Source organism: Chelon labrosus, assembly GCF_963514085.1.
Source record: "Chelon labrosus genome assembly, chromosome: 17".
Lineage (NCBI taxonomy): Eukaryota > Metazoa > Chordata > Actinopteri > Mugiliformes > Mugilidae > Chelon > Chelon labrosus.
In genome coordinates this window covers 15,005,353-15,028,348 of record NC_140350.1, presented here as the reverse complement: position 1 = coordinate 15,028,348, position 22,996 = coordinate 15,005,353, and the positions used below count along the sequence as shown (strand labels likewise).

The 22,996-nt window shown below is 41.9% G+C and overlaps 1 protein-coding gene across 1 annotated transcript in view; it reads left to right on the top strand.

Annotated features, from left to right (window-relative positions):
• Positions 1-6,125: 6,125 nt before the first annotated feature.
• Positions 6,126-22,996, top strand: part of LOC311502174 (actin-binding LIM protein 3-like) — a gene marked incomplete at its 5' end in the record, with an annotated part of 42,028 nt that continues 25,157 nt past the window's right edge. Inside the window, 6 exons of the mRNA XM_084564301.1 lie at positions 6,126-6,192; positions 6,610-6,855; positions 18,205-18,388; positions 20,014-20,126; positions 22,263-22,389; positions 22,577-22,670. Coding sequence (XP_084420427.1) covers positions 6,126-6,192; positions 6,610-6,855; positions 18,205-18,388; positions 20,014-20,126; positions 22,263-22,389; positions 22,577-22,670 — 831 coding nt within the window. The remainder of the gene's footprint in view (positions 6,193-6,609; positions 6,856-18,204; positions 18,389-20,013; positions 20,127-22,262; positions 22,390-22,576; positions 22,671-22,996) is intronic.

Genomic DNA, 22,996 nt, shown 5'->3' with positions numbered 1-22,996 from the left:
TGCAGAAACAAAACGTTTTAACTGTTTGCAGTGTACCAGCACGCAGTTTATGGGAGTGTCATGCTGGGTATCTTCAACTCGCGGTAATAAAATCTGGTACGGGGACAACTGGAAGTTTCCATCATAACGTTGTAGTAAGGTCTAACTCGACATGGAATCATTGCAGCGAAAACAAAACTCTCTTGATAGTCTCTGTCTTAAGTTTTCTATTTGGTATCCTTTTTTATTCTGGGAAAAAAAAACATGTTGTATTGTTAGTATGCAAATGAATAATGTTTAAACAGATTGCTCAGTCTATTTCTGGTACTACTTTAACTTCCCCTGAGCTCTGTCTGGTCTTACTAGCAGCAGTCTCACTTCATCTTTCACAGACAACAGACATGACCTATATGTCCTGTTTCTGGATATAGTGCGTCTGTAATACGACTACACAAGTGCCTTCAAATGGCAGAAAATCAAAGACCAAGTGAAGATTGCTGCAATTTTAGAGAGCATGTCTAGCATTTTGCCACATTTTAAAATCAAAGTTATGTTCCTAGAGGCAGCACAACACAAATACTTTGGTACTGCATGCAGTGGAGTTGCCAGACAATGTTCCACTGAAGGTACTTGCCATTGTGTCCCAAGTGCTTTTAAATAGTCTTGACAATAGGTCATTAATCACACCTGAACGCCCCCACAGACACAAAAAACTGGATGTGATACTCCAAGGTGACATATTGTTTTTCTGACCCTTCGCATTGTAGACATCGGTTAAGACTCAAAGCTTTGACCCTGTGACCCCGAATGCAGCCGTTAGAGAAAGTTTCCCTAAAGGATTTCAAACATGCGCTGTAACTGATGTTTACAACAAAAGAATATCATGACTACGACATGCAGGCCAAAGTTCAATAAACTGCCATTCGATAATTTGCTCTCAGGCCTGCCAAGACTTTACTCTCGCTGCTCAAACGAGGAGCGAGTCAGTTTGGAGCGAGCTCAGACGCTCCTTTTCTTACGCAGAAGCATCGGCGGGAGGCGTTAGGAAGTGTCAGCGGCCGCTTTGCCAGTGTTTGCAGGAAATATCCTGCACATTGTTTTTCAATTACAGGGAAGTGAGCCCGGACAGACTGAAAGTCTAACTGTACAAACATGTTTTGTTGTTGGAAAGTTGCTGCCTGCAGGAGAGCAGTTGAAACTCGATGAAATTGTGAAACAAAAAGAAGAGCAAAGTAATCAGTGTGAAGCCTATTTATAATTAACACTAGATTAAAAGATTTCCATGGATTATAGTTTGGGTTAAAGCACATACATCTCATTCCTCCTGGATGAACAATAATAAGGTGTGTATTCAAGTTTATTCTTGTCATTTCTTGTCATACATCCAGATCTGTCAGTGAGTTCTTCTATTGTCCAAACATATACTGCCACCTCTTGGTGTGTCTCTGTAACTACAGACGAAGAGTCTTTGTCTCCTGGGTTTGGCTTTGCATTGGTCTATTCAGGTCATCTTGTATCTAGTAATTTATCCATTTATCCATTCAACTCCAGGATGAAACCAGATTAAAATATGTACATTAAATATGTATTTTAAGAGTGTGTAGCCTCATAGTGCCAAAATCAAAAGTAAAACATCTGCAGAATTTAAAAAAGGGGTCCTTTACCTAAAGTTTTTAAACTAACCAGGAAGAGTTAATAATGAATCAAAGACTAAATGCACCTGGTGGTGATTTATAGGAAATTTTATAACAACTGGCAAATTCGATATGCCTGAAGCCACATGAGACAAAATACCATAATACAGGGTATGGTCTGTATTCCTGTTTGGATTACTACCTGAATATAACATAGATTCAACTCCAAACTTAAAATGTCCTTTGTCCAAACACACACAGCCATTACAATTAGATCCCACGAACCCATAAAATCTTCAGGTTTAGGTTCAGTTGTGTTTTCTCTTCGGCAGTTCGGACTTCAGACGCTGTTCGGCGCTCTCGCACTGCTGCTAGCGCCCGTCCCGCCCGGCGAAAGACGCTCTGACAGCTCCCGAGTCCGTGAAAACCTCTCCGGAAACTCACCATCCAGCATTTCAGCTTTGACGCCGGAGCGCACGGGCGTGCATGCGTCCGCGGAAGCGCACTGAGCGAGCAGGGCGGGATGGACGCATCTGCACCGGGCAAGACATCCAGCAGTGAGGCAGGAGACGCCGGAGACGCGAGGTGCAGCGTTATATCCACAGTTTCTTTTTAATTTCTGCTTTTACGCAAGGGGTGGAGAGGTACCGCCTGACAGCACAGTCTAATCCGCTTTACGGGAGGAGCAGGGAAAGCCCTCTCCAGACTGAGACGGGGAGTTGGAAAGGTCGCTTTGTCACATTTGGAGTTTTTTTTTTTTTTTTTTTGTCCTGCTGAGGCTTAAATGAACTGACTGACTCATTGAAGCTGCTGAAATTCCACTTGTCATCATGAGCGGACCAACAAATGGTAAGCAGTGTGTGTGTGAGATTGTGCGTAATCAATACCACAGCGTCCTGGGAGGCTTTAACGTGAAGCAGACATAAACAGCCCCTCACTGTGGTTATTGATCAGTGACCCGCTTATTGACACAGTATTTCATCATGCCAATACCAGCCTAGCCTCTTTATTTATCAGTGGAGGTTAGACACAGTCACTGATCTTGTGCATTGTTAAATGGCAGCTTTCGTCAATATTTCCATCACTGCTAGTTGTGTGGCCACTTCTGAGTTCTGTCAGCAGGGATGCGGATGTCTTTGGTCCTGATGGCAACCAGGGATTCCTCCACAGGAGAAATTCCTTCAGTCGCAATCACTTCTTCTCATTATTACTCCTCCAGCACTTCCAGAAATGAGTCTTTATTGTCAAGTGAGACGTTCAGGAGACTCAGTGACTCAGTCCTCCTCGGATATCTTGGAGAGAGAACCCTTCTATTCTTTGACAGACAATAGAGCACATGTTTGGTTGGCAAATATTAAAATGCCGATGTCTAAATATAGAGAAGACACACAAAGCAGCTTGTTATCAGTGTGAAACCACCAAATCCCAACATCCATTTTACAAAAAAAAAAAGACACTTCCTACATTAGACATCCAGCAGCAGCCTTTCGGTTTTATAGCTTCCACCTCAGAGAGATATTTAACCCCACAAGAGCTCCAGTGGGGTTACTGGTACAATTAAAACCGTGTGAGTGTAGCAGAGGGGCCCCCGGCTGAACGACTGTAACCCAGAGAAAAGAGGAGGATTATCTTTTAGCTGACTGGTTGGGTTCACAATATGGCAGAGTTTATTGTGTGTGTGTGTGTTTTTTTTTCTTTTTTTAATCCATGCGGTTAAACAACAAGGTCAAAGGTCGGACTGAATATGTGAGGCTGTCAAACAGTGCGGGATAAATGGCTTATCTGACTCTGGAGCAATTTAAGAGAGAGGCATCTTAGAAGTGTTCCACGTTATAGCAAAGGTCACTGAGAGGAGAATTTTTAAAAGTCAGAGCAGAGCGATATCCCTACAGGCAGCGGTCCTCTAAGTTTAATGACTTAAAACAAGCGTCAAGGAGACACAAAGGAGGACAAGCGATGCACACACTGAGTAAAAAAAACTCTTTGTGTTTTCCATGTGATGTTGGATAAATGTACAAACTGACCGTTCGAATAAAACCAGACGAGTCAGCCTGTTTGTAATCCATGTGCAGTATTTGTCGAATATTTTGGTGCTGGAATCTTTCCTTGTTTCCATTCGTGGTCCCGTCATACCCCGCCTTGCAGCGACCCAGCACTTCACATTTGTCAAACAGATGCCTTAAACAAATGAGCTGTGATGATTTTAAACATTTAATTGAGTGTATACCGTCAGGTTGAAGACATAGTCCCTTCATTCCCGTGTTTAAAGCCAGATTTAAGGTCCAGCACCGTAGGCACGTTGTAGATAAGACAGATAAGCTCCAACCCTACGCTGTAGCCTACATCGTAATGACTTTCCTCAGTGGCACAGACAATTCTCCCTCCTTCTGTATTTTATACACCATCTACATATTCTCTCTTTTCTGTGTTGCAGTGATTTCTGTAAAAGTAACTGTAACTTCAAGTCATTTTTTGAAGAACATAGAGAAACTCAACATTGCTGAGCAGGATTTTAGTGGTTCACGCCTCAGTGCTGAATGCTTGCATCAGTGTAGCCTGCTACAGCCTGTGGTTCTGCATAGATCTGTTGCAGGAGTATAAGCCAAGCTAAAGATTGTTGGTTGGACTGTGAACAATGGGCAGGTGCTCAGAGTGCAAAGAGTCCTGGCCCAGATACTTGTTATCTTTTATCCGAATAACTGCTGGCTAGCCTGAAATATTAGTCATTGTCCGCAGAAGCTAAGTTGTCAGGTGACAGTCGATGGGTTGCCGGAGTCACCTGGTCATCATGTAGAGCAGTGGTTTATATCTCGTGGGTTGGGATTCGTAACAAGACATATTTTCTGGGTTTAACTAATAAATTCAGAGTAAGATCTGTCACATGCTGAGATGGCAGACTGATTTTAAAGGGTTGGGAAGGTTAGGAGCTGCAGCTGTTGGCAGATTTTATAGGATTTGTTTGTACAGGACATTACCTGTCTGTCGGTCTTCGGTATCCAGACCCAAACAGTGCACAACAAATCGCACACCGTGATTAAAGATACAGTCAGAGTATTCGTACGCGGCTTTCACATTCATCATTTCCAAAAACTAGAACGACGCTCAAACCTTCTAATAATAACGAACACCGACACAAAAATAACACGTTCAGTCTCTCAGCCGCACACAGGTGGCTCAGATCTTTCTATGTCTGTTCTTCCAGTCCTTGTGATGCCATCTGGCTACACAACCAGTGCCAGCTACTCTGATGGACACACACACACATACACACACTCTCACTGATGATACATTCTGTTAGGAAACATTTTTGTCCCAGTTTTACCTTTATTTCTCCTGAAAACATTTATAGACACAACTCTCTCTCTGTGTCTCTCTCCTGCTGTCATCAGCTTAACCTGCCGGCATGTTCCGTTCGGTGCGATTGCATAATACTCGGGGATGCGGCGGCATTAACTGTAATGTAATTGAAATGGGTAGAATACAGTAGAGACGCTGCTCAGACTGTTTGATTCGCAGAGTTCAAGTGACTGTGATAGATAAACAAACTGATCTCTGTCAGTCAGGGAAATCTGTTCATTCCACTGCTCTTTGGTCACACTGTCCTGCTGTGATGAAGACGGAGTAGTACGTACATTCGTGTTTCAGATATTGGAAAGAAAGGACTTGTTTCATTTAGAGGGATTTGACCAGTTTCATAACAGAGGATGTAATTCCAAAAAGGCTTTTCTGCGAGCAAACGCATGCATGCATGTTCTGCATGCATGACGAGATTCAAGACTGTTTTGCGGTTTGTTGCAGCATGCATAAGATATGAGTTGCAATTTACTATGCAGTTCTTTAAGCTGAATGCATTAAAAAAGTAAGAAATATAGAGCTGGTGAAGTAAGTTCATGCAAATTTGTAAATCATAATAGTAATTAAAGCAAATCTGTCCTGTTGCAACATCTTGGAAAGTACAGTTATGCGATATAGAAGGTATTATATCTAAAAGCCACTAGCAGTTTGTAGGTATATGCACCGATCAGGCATAACATTATGACCACTGACAGGAGAAGTAAAAAAACCTTGTTCTGCTGGGAAACTTTTGGACCTGACCTGACCTAGACCAGACCAGGCACCACCACCCCATAGCAATGACTCTCCTTGATGGCAGCAGCCATCCCAAGCAGGATGCAGCCTGACACAGACACAAAAACGGTTTCGGAACAACTAAAATAAAACACGAAAAACACCTCAAGGTGTTGACCTGGCCTCCAAATTCCCTAGATCCTAAACTGATCAAGTATCTGTGAGATGATCCACAGAGGCCCCTCCCCTCAACCCATAGGAGCCAAAGGCCCCCACTAAGAACATCCTGTTGCCAGACACCACAGGACACCCTCAGAAGGCCCGTGTCCATTCTCTGATGAGTAACAACTGTTTTGGAGGCACAAGGTAGACCTACACAATATTAGGAAGGTGGTCATAATGTTATGGCTGATGTTTGTCTCTTAAGCTACTGCCTTTTTATGAATGGCTGTAAGTCGTGCTGATCTCCCTGGCAGTAGCAGACTCTCCAGGAGCCACTACCAGTTTCAAAGTCAGTCACCAAGCTTTCTTCATCTTCTGTAAACCTTCAGCTCAGCATGTGTTTGTGGGATTAAATGTGTCCATCATTTATTTTTTTCTCTTTTAGATCCACCAGGAGTGGTTGCGTTTGTATAACATTAAGCAAATGCTCACTTCATTTATTTTCAACATCTGCACTGGGATTTGATAGACACATCAACACATTTGTGGGTCAGATTTGTTTCTGTATAATTTATAAGACTAACTGGAGATACAGTTTTCAAACTCATTAAACATTAATGCTTGTGTTTAGCTGCCACATGTTCCTGTATCAAGGCACTGATTAAAAAAAAAAAGAGAGAGAGAGAATGCATCGGACACGTTATCTTTCAGAGGCAGATGTTCCACATGATTTGTCAGCGCGCTTTGATCGGATGATTGAATCCAGTTGAAAGGAAGACAAATGGATCTGGCCTGGAAACGACGATAAGTGACACGTTTCTGATCCTCTGTTCTCCTCCCGCAGCAGTTCAGTACCAGTCGGGTCTTTACGGAGGAAACAACAACAGCAGCTCCCCTCTCTCCAGCCGCGGAAATTCACCCATCGTGTGCGAGCGCTGTGGGGAGGTGTGTCGTGGGGAGGTGGTGCGCGTCAAGAGCACACACTTCCACGTTCAGTGCTTCACCTGCCAAGGTAAGGAAAAAATTAAAAAATAAATATATTTATTTACTCTTGCCCCTCTCTCACACGCACACAATGTTTCATATTGGTTTATGTTTCAGTCTTGGACTAATGCACAGGTTTTTATGTGTGGACTCCACCCACATCAGTGTGCATAGTTAAATATTAAATACCAGTACTCAGACAAGGAGGAACCAGAACAATTAAATCACTTTTGTCGTCACTGAAATAGAAGCCAAACTTTGGCACTATCCGGACGTAGCCAGGATGGAAGCCAGTTACGAAGTGCATTATATAAGAAAACAAAAAGAAATACAGTCACACTGAAGAATTGTTAACTAGAAAATGAGTGAGACTCGCTGTTCGTTGTTCGTTTGTTCGTTTATAGATGTTGTTTAGCATTTTGAGAAATTTGCTTTCTTGCATGTGAGCTGCCGATTAGCTTAGCTTAGCATATAAACTCGAAGCAGGGGTACAGACTGTATATAAAGATGGCTAAAACCCTCCCTGGAGTCAACCCGGAGGATTCCTGAAGCTACGTCACCCGTCCACCTCGCCCGTCCACTGCCATCTTGGTGGACGGATGATGTAACATTTTAATAAAACCTGCTAGCACTTAAAGTAATAAACACACTCTCTTGATTATTCTCTCTTGATTGATCCAGTAAGAACATAATTTACTGTACGTTATGGGACAATTTGTTGCCTGGGAGCAGGGACTTCCTGAGGTCTCTGCTGGTTGCCGGGCAACCTGAAGGCACTGATGATGCTCTGGGAAGTCACTTGCTCATACAGTCCTTGCTCAACAGTTCCAGTAGAGTAACTTTTTATTTTATTTGTTACGTCACTGTTTGCAAGCAAAGTTTTCTTTTTGGTAGGGTTGAAACGTGCTTCTACTGCACCTTATCCTTGAGGATACATCATGGGATAGCTGGAGGTGAAAGGCAGGGTACACCCTAGAGGTGTGCGATACCGCTAGATTTGGTATCGATCCGATACCAAGTAAATACTGGGCCAGTATCGCCGATACCGATACCGATATCGATACTTTTTAAAAATTAAGGTGGATGCATCATCAATCTTAATCTGAATTAATTCTCATGACATTTTAAGTGTTTTCGTGATTTGCCTTTTGGATTATTAATCAATTAAAGTTCTGTACAGAATTTGGTTTATAAGTAAATAGAAAATACTTTATCACAATAAAAGTTTTTGTTCAGAAACAACACAAAATGATCACTTGAGGACAAATAAAAACAAAGTATTTTTCAGTCATGTTCAGAAACTACAATAAAAACTTAATCTCTCCCTTCATTGAACTTCTTTCTGGATTTTCTTTTCTTAAATAAACAAAGTGTAGAAAATTATCACTCCACAACAAATATTATAAATAATGTAAGGACGTGTTTAGGAAGTACAAAGCAATACAAAAATAAGACAACATTTCTCCCCTTTAGTGCACTTTTTTTCGTCGTATCAGCATCCGTAGGGGCCAAGTGGGCGGGGATTTTAAAAATTTCTATATGCTTTTACAAGTTTGTTGTGTTACCACTGTATCTTACCACCTTTTTACAAATAGCACAACTTGCTATCGTTTCATTTTCGGCCCGAAAATATAACCAAACAGCCCTATTCTTTCTCTCGTTGTGTGTAATGCGTTGCTGCTGGCCGAGCCTGGCTTGTAGCGTGGGCGGTGTTCGGTCACCTGGTGCTGCGGAGTCCCGTGATGGTACAACAAACACACGCGAGGGGGAGGAGGAGCAAAACGAGGGTGATCTGCTCTGTGACAGCAGCGGCATCCAGACAAACAGAGTCAGGTCGCTTCTTTAATGAAACGAGAGAAACTGAAACTTAAGTATCGATCTCATTACATTGGTATCGATCAATCTCGATACCAACGTTGGTATCGATATTATCGATATTTGGATCGATCCGCCCACCTCTAGTACACCCTAGACTAGACCTGGACCATGTTTAGCCATGTTTAATTTGATTAATTAGAATATTTGACTCTCGTGTTAGGATGGTGCAAAAGTAAGAGGCTCTTTGTTTAGTAAGTTACTGGCCTGTCAGTGAGCCCTTATGTGAGCACGTAGAGTATATACTGTATGTGGTTGAGTGTGTCTTTGCTTGGTTGAGCTCCACCAGTGAGCAGGTGGGTCGGAACGCGCTAACAGAGGTCTGGAGTCAGCAGCTAGCTTAGCAGTGCCGTCAGCAGCTTTTCAGTCCGTAGTCAGACTCCAACCAGCTAACCTCCTTTCACGGGCCGGGACCTACACAGTCCCTGAGCTCGCTGCAAGACAACACAGTTTTCTCTGTTTGATCTGCCGGTAGCGTCACCTCAGTGCACCAAAGAGGAAGTGCGGATCTTAAAAATAACTTGACCTGAAATAGCTCCTTTGATTGTTAGTTTCGTTGAATAATTGAATATCTAACTGGCTGATTGATGCAGTCATTCCTTTTGACAGGACGCGGGATGGATTTATTGATGGAAGAGGCTTTGATATTAAAGTATTTATTGGTATGGACAATTGATCTTGCAGAGTCAGCTTAATGACTTTTAGCTAATGGACTGTGGGCTTAGTGGACATCGGCTGATGAAGTGGACGAGAATCAAATCGTCAGCTTTTAGTACACATGTTTATTTTTTCTCTTCTTCTGATCCTTTCTCCTTTCGTTCCTCCCCCTCTCTGTCGCTTTCTTGCCTCACGTTCTTCCTTTGTAGCTGTGAATGTCAGAGAGCATCTTTGTTTTTGGTAAGCAGCGCGATCGTCTGTCTTGTGGCTATTCAGCGTTGAAGAGGGTTGTTTTTTAGGAAATGTGGAGACGAGGGAAAGATAAATGAAGCAGCAACTACGGACTATATTTAAAAGACTGACGTGGGCACAGTGACGTCAGCTGTTGGTTTGTTTTGAAGCCTCGAGTTTGACGTTGTTCTTCTCGGAACCTGAAGTGACCGTAACTAGACAAGACGGAGGAGCTGGGGCAGAGTGAGGGGTGCATCAAACTGAGGATGGCTTACAAATCAATGCAGACATGTCAATCAAGCTCGGGGATAAAGGAGACTTACCCACTGGCTTTGGTTTTCAGACCTGGTGGCTATGTCCATCTCTATACAGTCTGTGACATCTTTTTGTGTTTGTATTGAATTTGTGTTCAGTTTTTTCCTCCTGATTTTAATGAAAAATAAATTTGATGTAATGTATATATAGAACTATTCAGTGACAGATAATAATATGGTTATTTTGAGAATGGAAAGTGTTCTTTTTGTTGTTTTTATCAAACAAAGGCTGACGTTTGTGGTTTTGAATGAAAGTGTCTCTTTGATCCATCCGTCCATGCCGATCATTCATACATGTAGAGGGGCTACGTCAAGGAGACGCATCTGATGTTGATGATGCAAATAGATGAGGGAAGACAGGGACAGGACGGCCGATGTGCGCTGGATGGACAGATCGATAGCCTCATTGATACCTCCCCTGGGTCCCCCTGTCTCATCCTCCACATCCTCATCCCTCTACTTTGCTGTCTACTTCCCTTTCTCCTCACATATGATGCTCATCCTTTATTCTGCTTCCTCTAATCTCTCCCTTGGCTCCCATCTCGCCTTTCTTCGTGTTTCTCCGTGTCTTGTCTCAGCCGTGTGTCTAATATAATCCTCGCTTCCTCTCCTTTCTGCGTTTTATGCTAGAAATTGCAACCGTTCACATCATTGAAAAAAGGACATCACAAATACTTTGATTCTCACTGTGTATGGAGACACTTGGAATGGAGTTCTTGAAGACTTTTTATGTTAGAGTCTCTCCTCAAAGGTGGCGAAGAACAGACACCCACTAATTTATTTGGATGGATCGTACATCTGCAGGTGCCCCACCTCGTGAAAGAATCGAAAGCAGCCTTGTGTGATTCGTCATAGCTAAGTGCAAAGTCTGACCCACTTTGGGATGAAACAAGTTTGTGTTTCAGAAGTGAAGCATACCAGGAGCACGATTCTGTGTATTTTATCAGAATTAGTGTACTGGCTCTTTCTTCACAAGAGACTTCAAGGACAAACTGTGAAGCATTAACCGCTGTATCAGCTCTGCTGTGCAGCGCTCTTTTGTGTGTGTCCTTGGGTGAACATTTGCACACTGGGTCAGCGTGTTGGTGCGTGTTTGTGTGCAGCTAAAAAGCTAAATCTCAAAGATGAGAGAGTCAACCTGTGTATCATCATCAGGCCTCCAGGAGTTTTCTCCTCCCGTATCCGTCTTCATCACATCCTTTCTTCTTAAATCCTTCTTTTCCTTTGCCACTTTCTTTTAATGCCTCGACCCTTTGCCTCGAGCACTAAACAAACAAATCATTATCTTCTTCTTTTTTTTTTCAACCAGTACTGTGTGTTTGCACATATGTGCGTCCACACCAGAAGCACTTTAATATTAAAGGCTACAAATCACTGTTAACAGATGCAGAAGTAACTGCAGCTGAACCTGCCCCCTGATGATCACGAGAGAGAATAAGTAGGAGGCAGTTAACGAATGAAACTGACGGAACAAAGAATGAAGTAGGAAATAATGTTTGGAATAAAAGGAAACACTACTTTATTTATTAATTTATGTTTATTTTATTAAATTGTGCCCTGAAAATGTTCTCCTTCTCTACAAGACTCTGACTACAAGTTTGCTAGTCAGAGTCAGCTTTGTTGAAACACCACCAATCTTTACATAAAACGTACACATTCATATGTACACCGATCAGGCATAACATTATGACCACCTTCCTAATATTGTGCAGGTCTCCCTTGTGGCTTCAAAACAGTTATGACCCATCAGAGAATGGACATGGGTCTTCTGAAGGTGTCCGTTTTTGTGTGTGTGCCTGTGTCAGGCTGCATCCTGCTGGGGATGGCTGCTGGCATCAAGGAGTGTCATTGCTATGAGGTGGGGGTGCCTGGTCTGGTCTAGGTGGGGGGTACATGTCTAAGTAACATCCACACCAATGAATGCCAGGTCCATAAGTTTCCCAGCACTGAATTGTCACAAGATGGTCAATGTTATTTACACCTCCTGTCAGTGGTTTTAATGTTGTGGTTCATCGGTTGATTGATATATATATTCTTTATACTATGTTTTACTATAGAAATGTGGTTCTTCAAAGCAGAGCTTTTCCCAGACGTCTATAGTTACAGATATAGACTATATCTGTATTTAAAATCTGCCTTTAATCTGCCTCATGTAGCCACTGTTTGCTGAAAAGTTTATGTTTCTTTCTGTCACTTGGAGTCCTGCTGGGTTATGCCCAAGTCCAGAGGCACTCAAATATTTTCTGTCCTTCTTTGGAAGCAAAAATCCTGAAGAACCTTTATGAGCATCACCTGCAAAAGGTCTGTTCACCTTATACTTGTCATTTTGTTTTCTAAATAAATCTTCCTATCTGTCATACCTGATACCAACATCACATCATTGTTCACAAAGATTCATAGATCTAGTTTACAGACTTTGTCAGTACAGGAGAGAGGTTTCTTTTGCTTATTTGCTTGCATTTAGAACAAGTCACAAGTCAAACCAAGTTCAGGAGACCTGGATTCACAACCTGTATGAAGATCAAATAAATGAACAATTAAAATTTGACTGAAATCTAATAGACCTTAATCAGTTCCACTTGTCACTAGTCAGTTATGCTTCCTGCAGGAAAATACTGGAGCAAAGGTTCCTACACAGGTTGACCCTCGGACGCCTGGTGTCACTAATCCTGTTGTAGTAGACAGAAGCTGACTCACTGGAGTCTGGCTGTACTTCACAGTGAGATGGAGTCTGAGCTGAATGACCTTCCAGATGGCTGTAGGTAGCTTTAATCAACCATCCAGCAGATTTAATAAATAGATATCAAATTTACTTTAATGAAAATTACCATTCATACACCGATGTACATAAAAAGAGGTCTTAGCTAATGAAATACACTGTTGAATTTTGTTAATCACAGAGCAGACTCATAGTTGATTAACTGCCATTGTGCACAATAGGACTAAATCACAGTGTAGGACTCTTTGTCTCTGAACTGCCAGGTTTCATTTATCTCCTGAAGGAACTGCTTAGTGCTGATTCAGCACGAAGAGCACTGGCCAAATGTAGAAAATCCTCAGTTTGGGACAACAGGTGGGGTCAGGGAAGCTCACAGCGAGGCCACATGTGCTCTTGAGGTCTGTCTTGACGGGACTTCTGACAGGCTTTTGACCTATCTGAACATAAAGCTTCAGTCAGCAAGTTCAAGTGGCAGCGGGAAGATTTGCCCCGACTGTCCATGAAAGAGTAAAATGTCATGTGACAAAGAGGGAACAATGGATGGCAGCAGGCGGGCACATGCTCATTTATATGCCGGAGGTTCTCTGCTGTGGCATTTTCTTCTTCTATTATAATTACACTGTAAATGTGTCACATGAAATTCTTAGTTTAATGGAATGATTTAAGCCGAGACTGCACGGCACAAACGGGACTTTTTGTAGAATCAGTCAAGAGTCAAGAGTCTTTATTGTCATTATGAGAACGCAACGAAATTTTTCCCGGCTTAAAAGGCGCACATATAAATAACACAGGCATTTAAATAAAACACTTGTGAAAATAATGTAAATAAAGTGCAGCTTAGTGCAAGTCTATGAAATGCTGTGAGTGTGTGATTGTCTTACTGATGAGGATTAGTGGTCTGTTTGATTGTCAGCAGCGGTGTGTGTGTGTATGTGTGTGTGTGTGTGGGTGTGTGTGTGTGTGTTAGAAGGTGAGTGTGTGTGGCTGGAGGGGGGAGGGTGCATGTGTGAGAGATCTGTAGGGGGATGGGATGCGAGTGTTTCACTACAGGGGGCGATTGCTTTCGCAGAAGTGTCTGTTGAAACAAACAACTGCTGATATTTAGGAAGAATCCCTTTCTGTGCACTTTTTGTTCACAAACAGGGATCAAGTTTTTCAGTATCCAAGTCCCGATTTGAACTTAAATTAACAAAATTTCCTCCCCTGGAGAGCCATAAAGGTTTTTCTCATTTTACATGTGTTCTCCTAGATCATGTGTGCGCCATGCGACTGGATTAAGTCCAGTAAATAGTGTTGTCAAAAAGTTAATGTAGTGTGGACAGGAAGTTCCAACAGACGGCAAAGACATTGTTTTACCCATGTGCTCGCTACTCCGGAAATGAGCTGATCATCCAATGCTATTAACTTCTTAACCCGCTCTGTAATATTTGTCACCTTTACCATGTCTCAAGGAAACGTTTCTCTTCTTTTAAACACATCTCTTACTGACACCTCGCAAAACATCCACATTGTTCATCCGCATCCCTATCCACAAGTAAAGCCTCATTACACGACAAGCCTCGGTAATTGTCTTTACTGGAAGCTACGAGACCTGAAACTTGATATTGTCGATCTAATAACGATTTGCTGATAGCAACCCAGAGTCAACAAGCTAACATGCGCTTAACAAGAATGGAGAATGCTAACAGGCTTGTGGTAACCAAAGTTTTTATCATGAGCTGGCTTATGGACAGGAAGAGGATGTGGTGGTCAGAGACCATTAACTGTTAATGAAATACAATGAGTTAGGAGAAGAAATCTTTGTTTAGATGAAGTGGCCGGGCACCAGCTTTCTCTCATCTCAACGGGACTGAGGCCATGGGCTCGAATTATAGAGATTTTTGATGTCAAGTTTAACATAAACACGGTTCCCTGAACATTTAACTCAAGGAAACGTCCACAGCTTTAGTTCCTACCTCCAAACTCACCATCCTGGAGCCTCTACTATCAGCTAGAGCAATGGTTTATCCATAGTCAGAGCTTTAGTTAAAATGCTAATATTTGCTAGTTAGCATTTTGCACAAAGTAGCCAACAATGGAAACTGATTGCAATTAGTTTTGTAGGTATTTAGCATTGGCAGAATGAAGTCAAGTCAAAAGCCAAGTCAGGAAACTTCATCCTCTGTGTAACATGGCAGTCTGAAGTGTCAAACCAGAGTGGCGGTGGAACAACGCTAAGAATAGATTTAGAAAATTTCACCGGGGATGAGCTTCCTTACTGAAACATTCATAATATCAATAAACACAGCCCGTGTAAATTCAAATGCATGGGTCTTTGTCATTGAGGACAGTTTTTGAAAACAGCCTTCAATTTGAAGTCCAAATATCCTGGAGATCCCTCTTGAGAGGCCAAGTCTCAACAGCTCCCCCTCTTCCTTGCTTCCCACCGCTTCTTAATGGCTTTGAATTTAGACAGTGATGAATGTGTGAATGCTATCAGCGGGGTGTGAAATGATGAGGTGGACCCGGCCTCCGTTCCCAAATGTGTGTCTTTGTTTGAGTCTGTGGGCGACGGAGATGGGAAGAAAAAATGTTATTGGTGGATTTGTTGGACATGATGCTTGTTTTACCCAGCAACATACAATATACAGTATGCATGTATATATTTATATATATATTTATATAGCCTCAGGCAGACTGATGAAGGTCGGGCTCATATTTTTAAAGTTGTGTGGCAGCAGCTTTACCACAGAGAAGACAGAGAAAAACAAAAGGACATAGTGTTATTATATTTGAGATGATGTCCTTGTTTTTTTTTTCTCCTGTATGAAAAAAATTTAATAATTTCATTCTGAAAACTAAATAATGAGAAGAGCAGTGTGTTGAAATGATAACACTGACACATCTCCTGTTTTGAAAAATCCCATCTGGAGGATGTATTCAACACTTTGTCTGCAAACAGAGGTTGAGATTTTTGCCATGCAGGTGAAAACATTGAACTATCAGTTTCAGTGCAGGCATGAGTGTGTAGGAGGTGCCTCCTGTTTGAGCATTCTTCAGGAGAAATTCAGCAAAAACTGAGATAGAAAGGAGAAGCATCCGTAAGACTATTCATCATCCGGGTTTAGAAAAACGTGTCCACGTTCATCTTCCAGGTTCTTCACAGACGAGCATACGCTGATGGTGTATAAAGCATCGACTGCCACAGGCCTTCTTAGTCCAAATGTAACATGACAAAAGTAGTATTCAGTCATTAAGCTCCTCATATCTGAATTAAATTCTCAGAAAAACGAAGGTCTGCTCAAACTCTTAACATAAAACCGGACATATAACGCCAATTTTTGCCATTGTTTTTGAAAGTACAGTAATCATGTGTCCCCATACCTTCAAAATACGAGATAAGACCATCTCCCTGTTTCTCTCCATCGATCAAAAAGATTCGCTGAGTGACCCATTCAGGTTTGCAGCCTGTTGGGACATCATGAGGGGGTTGGAACTGCCCACAACAAGTTTGGACATGTACAGTTGAACTCTTGTGTTTTTGCTACCGCCCATATTGGTTTTATGGGGTATCCATGATATTCCCAGGAAAGGGAAACCCCTCCATCGGAAGTGGGTCGGCCAGTCTCAGCTCATTTGAATTTAAAGCTACAGACACCAAAACAGCCCGTTTGGAACAGGGCTAAAACCAGGAGTATGTAGCTATGGCACAATGAAAGATTTGTGTAGAATTTGCAGCTGTAACTTGACGGACAACTTCTATTGACTTGTATGATATGGGACCTTTAAAACCTCGGTTTGCCGCTGCCTTTTATAACCGTCGCTTTATTCTATTTGAGCTTAATTTCATGTTCTCTTGATTTACTCTTTTTATTTAAATATGTATTAATATAATCCTTCATATTTTTGTCTTTAATGCCTTTTATGTGTCTTGTAAAGCACTTTAAAATCCCCTGGTTGAAAGGGGTTGGTGTGAACATAAAAGTGTTTATAATTATTGGACTCTTGGCAATAAGAGCAACTTTATTCTGCTGGCATTCTGCTTATAAAATGTGCAGTGAACAGCAAAACCAAGTATATACACGGGACTACAGGGAGTAGAGTATTATATAGTTTAATTAAATATTTATATTTTATAAAGCCTTTTTTCTGTTAATGAAACGGAAGAACGTGGTTTGGGCTCCATGCATATGTTAAGAAACCTTTCAATAAGAGAACAGTTCACTGAAATGCTGCTTTACTCTCTCTCTCTCTCTGTCTGAGCCACTTAACACACTGGCTCGGATCAGATCAGATCCATTCACTCCGCTGGGTTTAGAGCCATTAGCTTAATTAGAGGCCAGACATTCAATTCACTGTCAGATATCTTGATCAGTTGGCTGCCTTTCAGACGTCCAACCTGCAGTACACCCAGATTGTAGCACGGTGCCACTCTGTATACTGCGGCGTGTACTCTGCCTCCACCGAATGGGCTCCCAGATTATGTCGCAGTAATATGTGCTGACCTGGGTAGGGCCGAACATTTAAAGCATGACTGATTCAATTCATTCTGTGGACACGCACGATAAAGATCTGGTGGCGCTATAAAGGGATTTTGCTTTGTATAGTCCATTTACATGGCACATGTTGTTACAAATACTGTTAAACAAAGCTGATGGGAGGTGAGACGCTCAGTTCCTTGCCAACCGGTGCAAATCGCCTCCTTTTAAACCGCCTAACCAAGCAGCCGAGCCGAGGGCCTTCGGCACAGCTGGACCAGAAGCAATCATTTGGCTGAAGGACTTTGCATTTGCTAAATAAAAGCCATACATCATGCTGTCAGCGCATATAGTAAGTCCGTGTATCTGTGTGCACTCACATTAACACTCTTCTCTCCTCCCTCTTGGAGAGGCATCTATCGCACAACGCAGCCTCCATAAATACATATAAATACATCATGTGTATAAACATATGAAAAAGCAGTAATCTACAACTAGACACATGCAGACACTCGCATACTGTGCATACTTTCAAGGTACTCTTTAGGTAGGTCAAGGGAACATCTCACAGTTCATGTGTGGATTTACGTCGCCTTGGTGTCTTCTTTCCCTCCATGTAATCCCAGACTGACTCAGTGATCTTCAGATCAGGGCTCTGAGAGGTCCAGACCATCTGTTGCCGCACTCATTGCTCTTCTTTTGCCATTAGACAGTTCTTTGTGGTTGTTGTCATGATGCAAAATGATTGGATTGTTTTACATAACAGATGAGATCCTAAGAATACAAAGTGCATTCTTACTGCTTGTATCCTAATATAGATGGACAACTGAAGCTTACTGTAGAAATTAAGATTACATGCACACATGCTGTAATCCTCAAAACCAGATTAGATTCTTGACCCTTTAGCGGTCAGAAAGATACTGTACTATTACCGCAGCCTCTCTCAAACCAGAAGGTGAAACGCCTAGATAAGTGGATTAACACTGGTGGTTGTGTCAAAGCAGACTGACATTTATAGGTGCTCATACATCATACATGCCGACCATAAATTGCAGACGTGAAATTGCTTTTATCTGTTTTTTTTTCCTGTTTGGTCAATCTGCTTAAGCCGTTTCTCTGTTCAGTGTGTGGCTGTGACCTGGTGCACTCGGGTTTCTTCCACCACTCCGGCGAGTACATCTGTACGGAGGACTACCAGCGACTCTATGGGACCCAGTGTGACAGCTGTGGTCAGTACATCACTGGAGAGGTGGTGTCTGCCCTGGGTAGGACTTACCATCCACACTGCTTCGTCTGCAGCATCTGCAGGTAGGAGAAGAGTGTTTGTGTGTGTAGATTACCCCGTCAGTTTGACAGGAAGTACTCACAAAACTCACAAAAAGGCAACCGTCAACAAATGGAACATTATTTTGTCCTATATATCTACATATTAAATACAATAAATCCCCAAAAATATAGTGAGCTGAAATATATCAGGGCAGTGTAAACAGTAGTAGGTGTAGTGGAATTAAAATAAATCTTTCTGTTAACGTTCACTTCAAGCTGTGAACACCACCTCGTCAGGAACCCTCCTGGCACGGCTTCATCCGCAACGCGTGGCTATAAAAGCAACAGCAACGCAGAGCAGCACATACTGCGGATTAATGAGTTTGGAAGTCTGTTCACATACCACAGGTGGCCCATTACAATTAGAAAGCAATGTATGAGGCGGCAGGCCAGTAAATTAGTGTGTTTGTTTTCTTGCTTTCATTGATTCCGTGTAAACCGAACAAGATCATCGGCTCTTTGTAAACTAAAAGATCTCGACACTGTTGCTGGTGAGCGTTCATGTGGGAGACGTCAGTCAAACTCGCTTGTCTTAGATAATTAAAAGCAACAAATCAACATTTATTCAACATGTTTCATTCATGGGTTTGTCCCAGCTTTGCTGAAAAATAAGGGACAGATTAAATCAGTGAAGTTCGCGCAAGTACACACTGAGATGTCGCTTGCTTTCAAATGTAATTTGTTTGTAATGTTGTTTTCCTGGTAAGAGTAACAGACTAGAACAGGAAGTTGTTGATTTAAGCGACTTAACAAATCAAACACTTCATGCTTATTCATTTATGATGTCTGTTTCAGTTGGATGGACTCACTTTCACCATCATGTGTCGTGTAAAACTAATGTTTGCCTCATTAAAGTTAAATCAAAGCTGTGAGTGGAAACTTTTTTTTTTTTTTGCTTTCCAAAGGGTTTAATACAGCTTACATGTCCTGTCTTGTATTGCGTAAATGCTGTGTTTTTTAACCAAGAGTAAAGTTATTGTTCCTGTAGTTGATAGAAGTACATAAAGTATGAAGGTAAAATATTATAAACACATTTTCAGATGCATATTGCGTCCGTTAAACACACTGTGGTCGGAAAATATTGCAGTGTATTTGAGTTGCAAACTAAATGGCTAATGAATGTAAATTGTAAGAGTTTTATATAACTGTTTTTGAGGTAACTATAGAAGACAAGTGCTCACTTTATGAAATATTGTATTACAGTTTTCCCGTGTTTAGATGAGGAACATTTTTCATCATCATCATCAGCTGCTGCTGCTGTGGCTGCTTCACAGGTGCTGGAATAACCTCACATTGCAGGACTACAGCTGACTGTCTTTGAATCCCAAAGCTTTATTGAGTACTGTGCAGTTTTTATATGGAATTTGAGAAGAAATGTAAACATCTGTATGATATCCATATCTACAATAACACTGACTTCTTGTTCACTTTGTGCAAAGGGAAACCTCCCATTTTGTCAAATATCAAAATCTGCCAATAAAAGAACTTCTTTACATAATACTGAACCACTGGAGGGTAAAAGTCAATGAGACTTTTTCACACTGAGAATTCCTGCACTGCTCTACCTGCATGACGTTACTGATTTTTATTTTTGTGTGTGTTCTCAGGAGTCCATTCCCCATCGGAGACAAAGTGACCTTCTGTGGCAAAAAGTGTGTGTGTCAGCAGTGCTCGCACTCTCTGAGCAGCGACAAGCCCGTCAAGGTCCATGGACCAAGCTGTAAGAGACAAACACGCACTCCAAAATGTGTGCACACTCACGTAAAATGCCATGCGTTGCGTCGGCATGCACGTGTGCTCTTAGAATGCTTTCGGTTTTGCACACCAGACTTGTTATCAATGGCGAGGAGAGTGGTTTCCAAAAGTAATGCATGTCGCGAGTTCTGTTGGCTAGTTTTTGTATATATTCATATGTCAAGATGAAATGATCAAAACTCAACATGTTGTCGACTTGGTCCTATACACATTCATTCCTGCTAAAGATACAGAGTAAATCTTTGAGTTGAGTTTAACCAATTAAAAATGATAAGTACTTTCTTCTAAAAGCTCAACCTATTTCAGTTATATTTTTTATCAAATATAATTTAAAAATTGTCCATTTGTGGAGGATTTCTTTAAGCGGCGGATTAATGTGTTTTATCAACATTCATGGTTACTCCATTGGGGCAATCAAATCCTTCTCATAGACTCATTTTTTTAAGATTGTTTTCTTTGCTAAGATTGTTATTTCAGTGAGAAGGTAATTTGCCACACATTATCAACCACTGTGCCACTGCTCTTTATTTTAGATTCATTGCTCCGTGAGTCAATTTATTTTTCATTAATACTCCAGTAGCTGCCTTTACATCCATTTAAATGGCTGAACCATAGACTGTATAAAGATGGGAGGCGTAACTGCTCCTCAAAAGTGAAGCTAAAGCAAGTAGAGCTCCCCCTGGTGTCTGGCTGCAGTATAGGTCATAAGCTCCACCTCCTCCAGGTTAGTGGGCGGAATTTGTGTCAAACTAATACACACGCAAATACATTTTTTTCATTGATGGTTTCTATCATTTTTGGTAGTTAATATAATGTTGATGCATGTTCAAGTGTTAATTTTTTGGATAGGTTTCATTTTGGTTAGTTATTTGACGCTATAGAAACAGGATGTGACATCATGTCGGCTACCAGTTGCTATCCCAACTGCTCTGTAAAGCAACTGTGAGAGTTGTGAAAATAATAATACAGTACAGTGTATAACCCAACAGTTCATTGTAACTGGTGGAGGTAGAGCAGAGTGTAGTATTAATTAAATGAAAACATGACTGAGTCTGGCGAAAGTGTGGTCGGGTCATCGATATCGCAGCGCCACGTGGCTCAACTCTCGGACTGTACTGCACAGACTCTGGCTCCAAATTCACAAGATGCCGCTACCAGTATCCCCAGGAAAACAGCATCTGTTTGGCCAATACAAGGACGTGGCAACACGTTGTCCATGTTTATACAATCTATGGGCTGAACTCATAAATGACAGCCATCTAGTGGCTACTGGTGGTATTGCTACTCGGGTTATGCTTCAAAAACCAATTTGTTTAATGTAATGAGACAACATCTAGTTAGCCTGCTGTTAAGTTTCTCTTTGAATGGGTCACCTTAGCCATCAAAGCAACATCATCCCACACTGCCAATATTGCCTTCCAGGGGAGATTTAGCAGGACCCACCACTGTGTCCTAATGATTGTTTACAGCAGCAGGACAGGATGACTGAGTCAAAATTAAATGTTCACGTTCATTCTAATAAAGGAAAAACTTCAGCTTTGTGTTTTTGGAAAAGTTTAAAAATTGAAGTCACTAAGAAATGAGTAACAAAATGGCTATGACAAGTTATCGTTTTTGGTCACAGGAACGACATTTTTAGATTAGATCCGTCCTTTTCTTTACTGAGATTGGTGTTAGAGTAAGAAGCAGACGCATCTGATATCATCCAGTTTGTGTGGCTGTTTGTTCCCCTACTGATGAACACTAAGAGTTGCACTCTCCACCTGCTACATACTGCCACCTTCCCTGCAGCTACACACCTACAAACACACACACACACAGGAGGTGGCCTGCTGCTCCAGGTAGACTTGTAGCCCGGTTCTGGTATCTCCATCTGGCAGAGACAGTGTGACTGTCACGACAGAAGAGAGGGAAGAAGAGGAAGAGAGGCGAAGGAGGAGAGTAGTGATGAGAGGTTGGCAGAGCGGAGAAGCAAGGACAGAGAGAGAGAGAGAGAGGATGATGAATGCACGGATGCTTAAAATGTTCCTGGCTGATGCTATCGCACTTGTGTGCTTTTTCATTACTTCCTGTTTCTCCTCTCTTCTCCTCTCTCCTCCAGACTGTGCTGGCTGTGGCGAGGAGATCAAACAGGGTCAGTCTCTGTTGGCTCTGGAGAGACAGTGGCACGTCAGTTGTTTTAAATGCCGGACGTGCGGCTGTACGCTCACTGGAGAGTACATCAGCAAGTAGGTGTCTCGATCCTTTGTACTGTATGAGTCCTCAATCAGTCCACATCCTCTACTCTTGACAAGCCACTAAATCTGAAGCTACTCAGCAAAGATCCACAGTATTTAATTAAAATTATTTCATTTAGTGGAGCAGTTTCACAAAACCAAGAGGTAAAATTGATGGTTTCCTTTATGTCCCTGGCAGGGATGGGATACCTTACTGTGAAACCGACTACCACAAACAGTTTGGGATCCGGTGCGAGGGCTGTAACAGGTTCATCAGTGGCAGAGTACTCGAGGTGAGTGAGTAGTTTCATCTGCTGTCCATTCTCAAGACAGAAGGAAACAACAGACAGATGGGCATCTGCATGGTTTTCTTTCTTTTTTTTGCCTCTGTTAGCGCGTGTCAGTCTATAAAAAGCGACGAAAAAACGCAGCTGTCCCTCTTTAAATGACTCAAGTGTTGACTGATGACGCAGCAGCTTCGGAAAACCCAACAAAGCGACACCCTGCCATCTCCTCTTCCCCATTCATTGCTTTTTCCCCCTTTGTTTCTAACCCTTCCTCTTCCCATTCTCCACTCTGCGATATTTTTCTCTATTTCTTATCGCCACTCCGTTCTCCT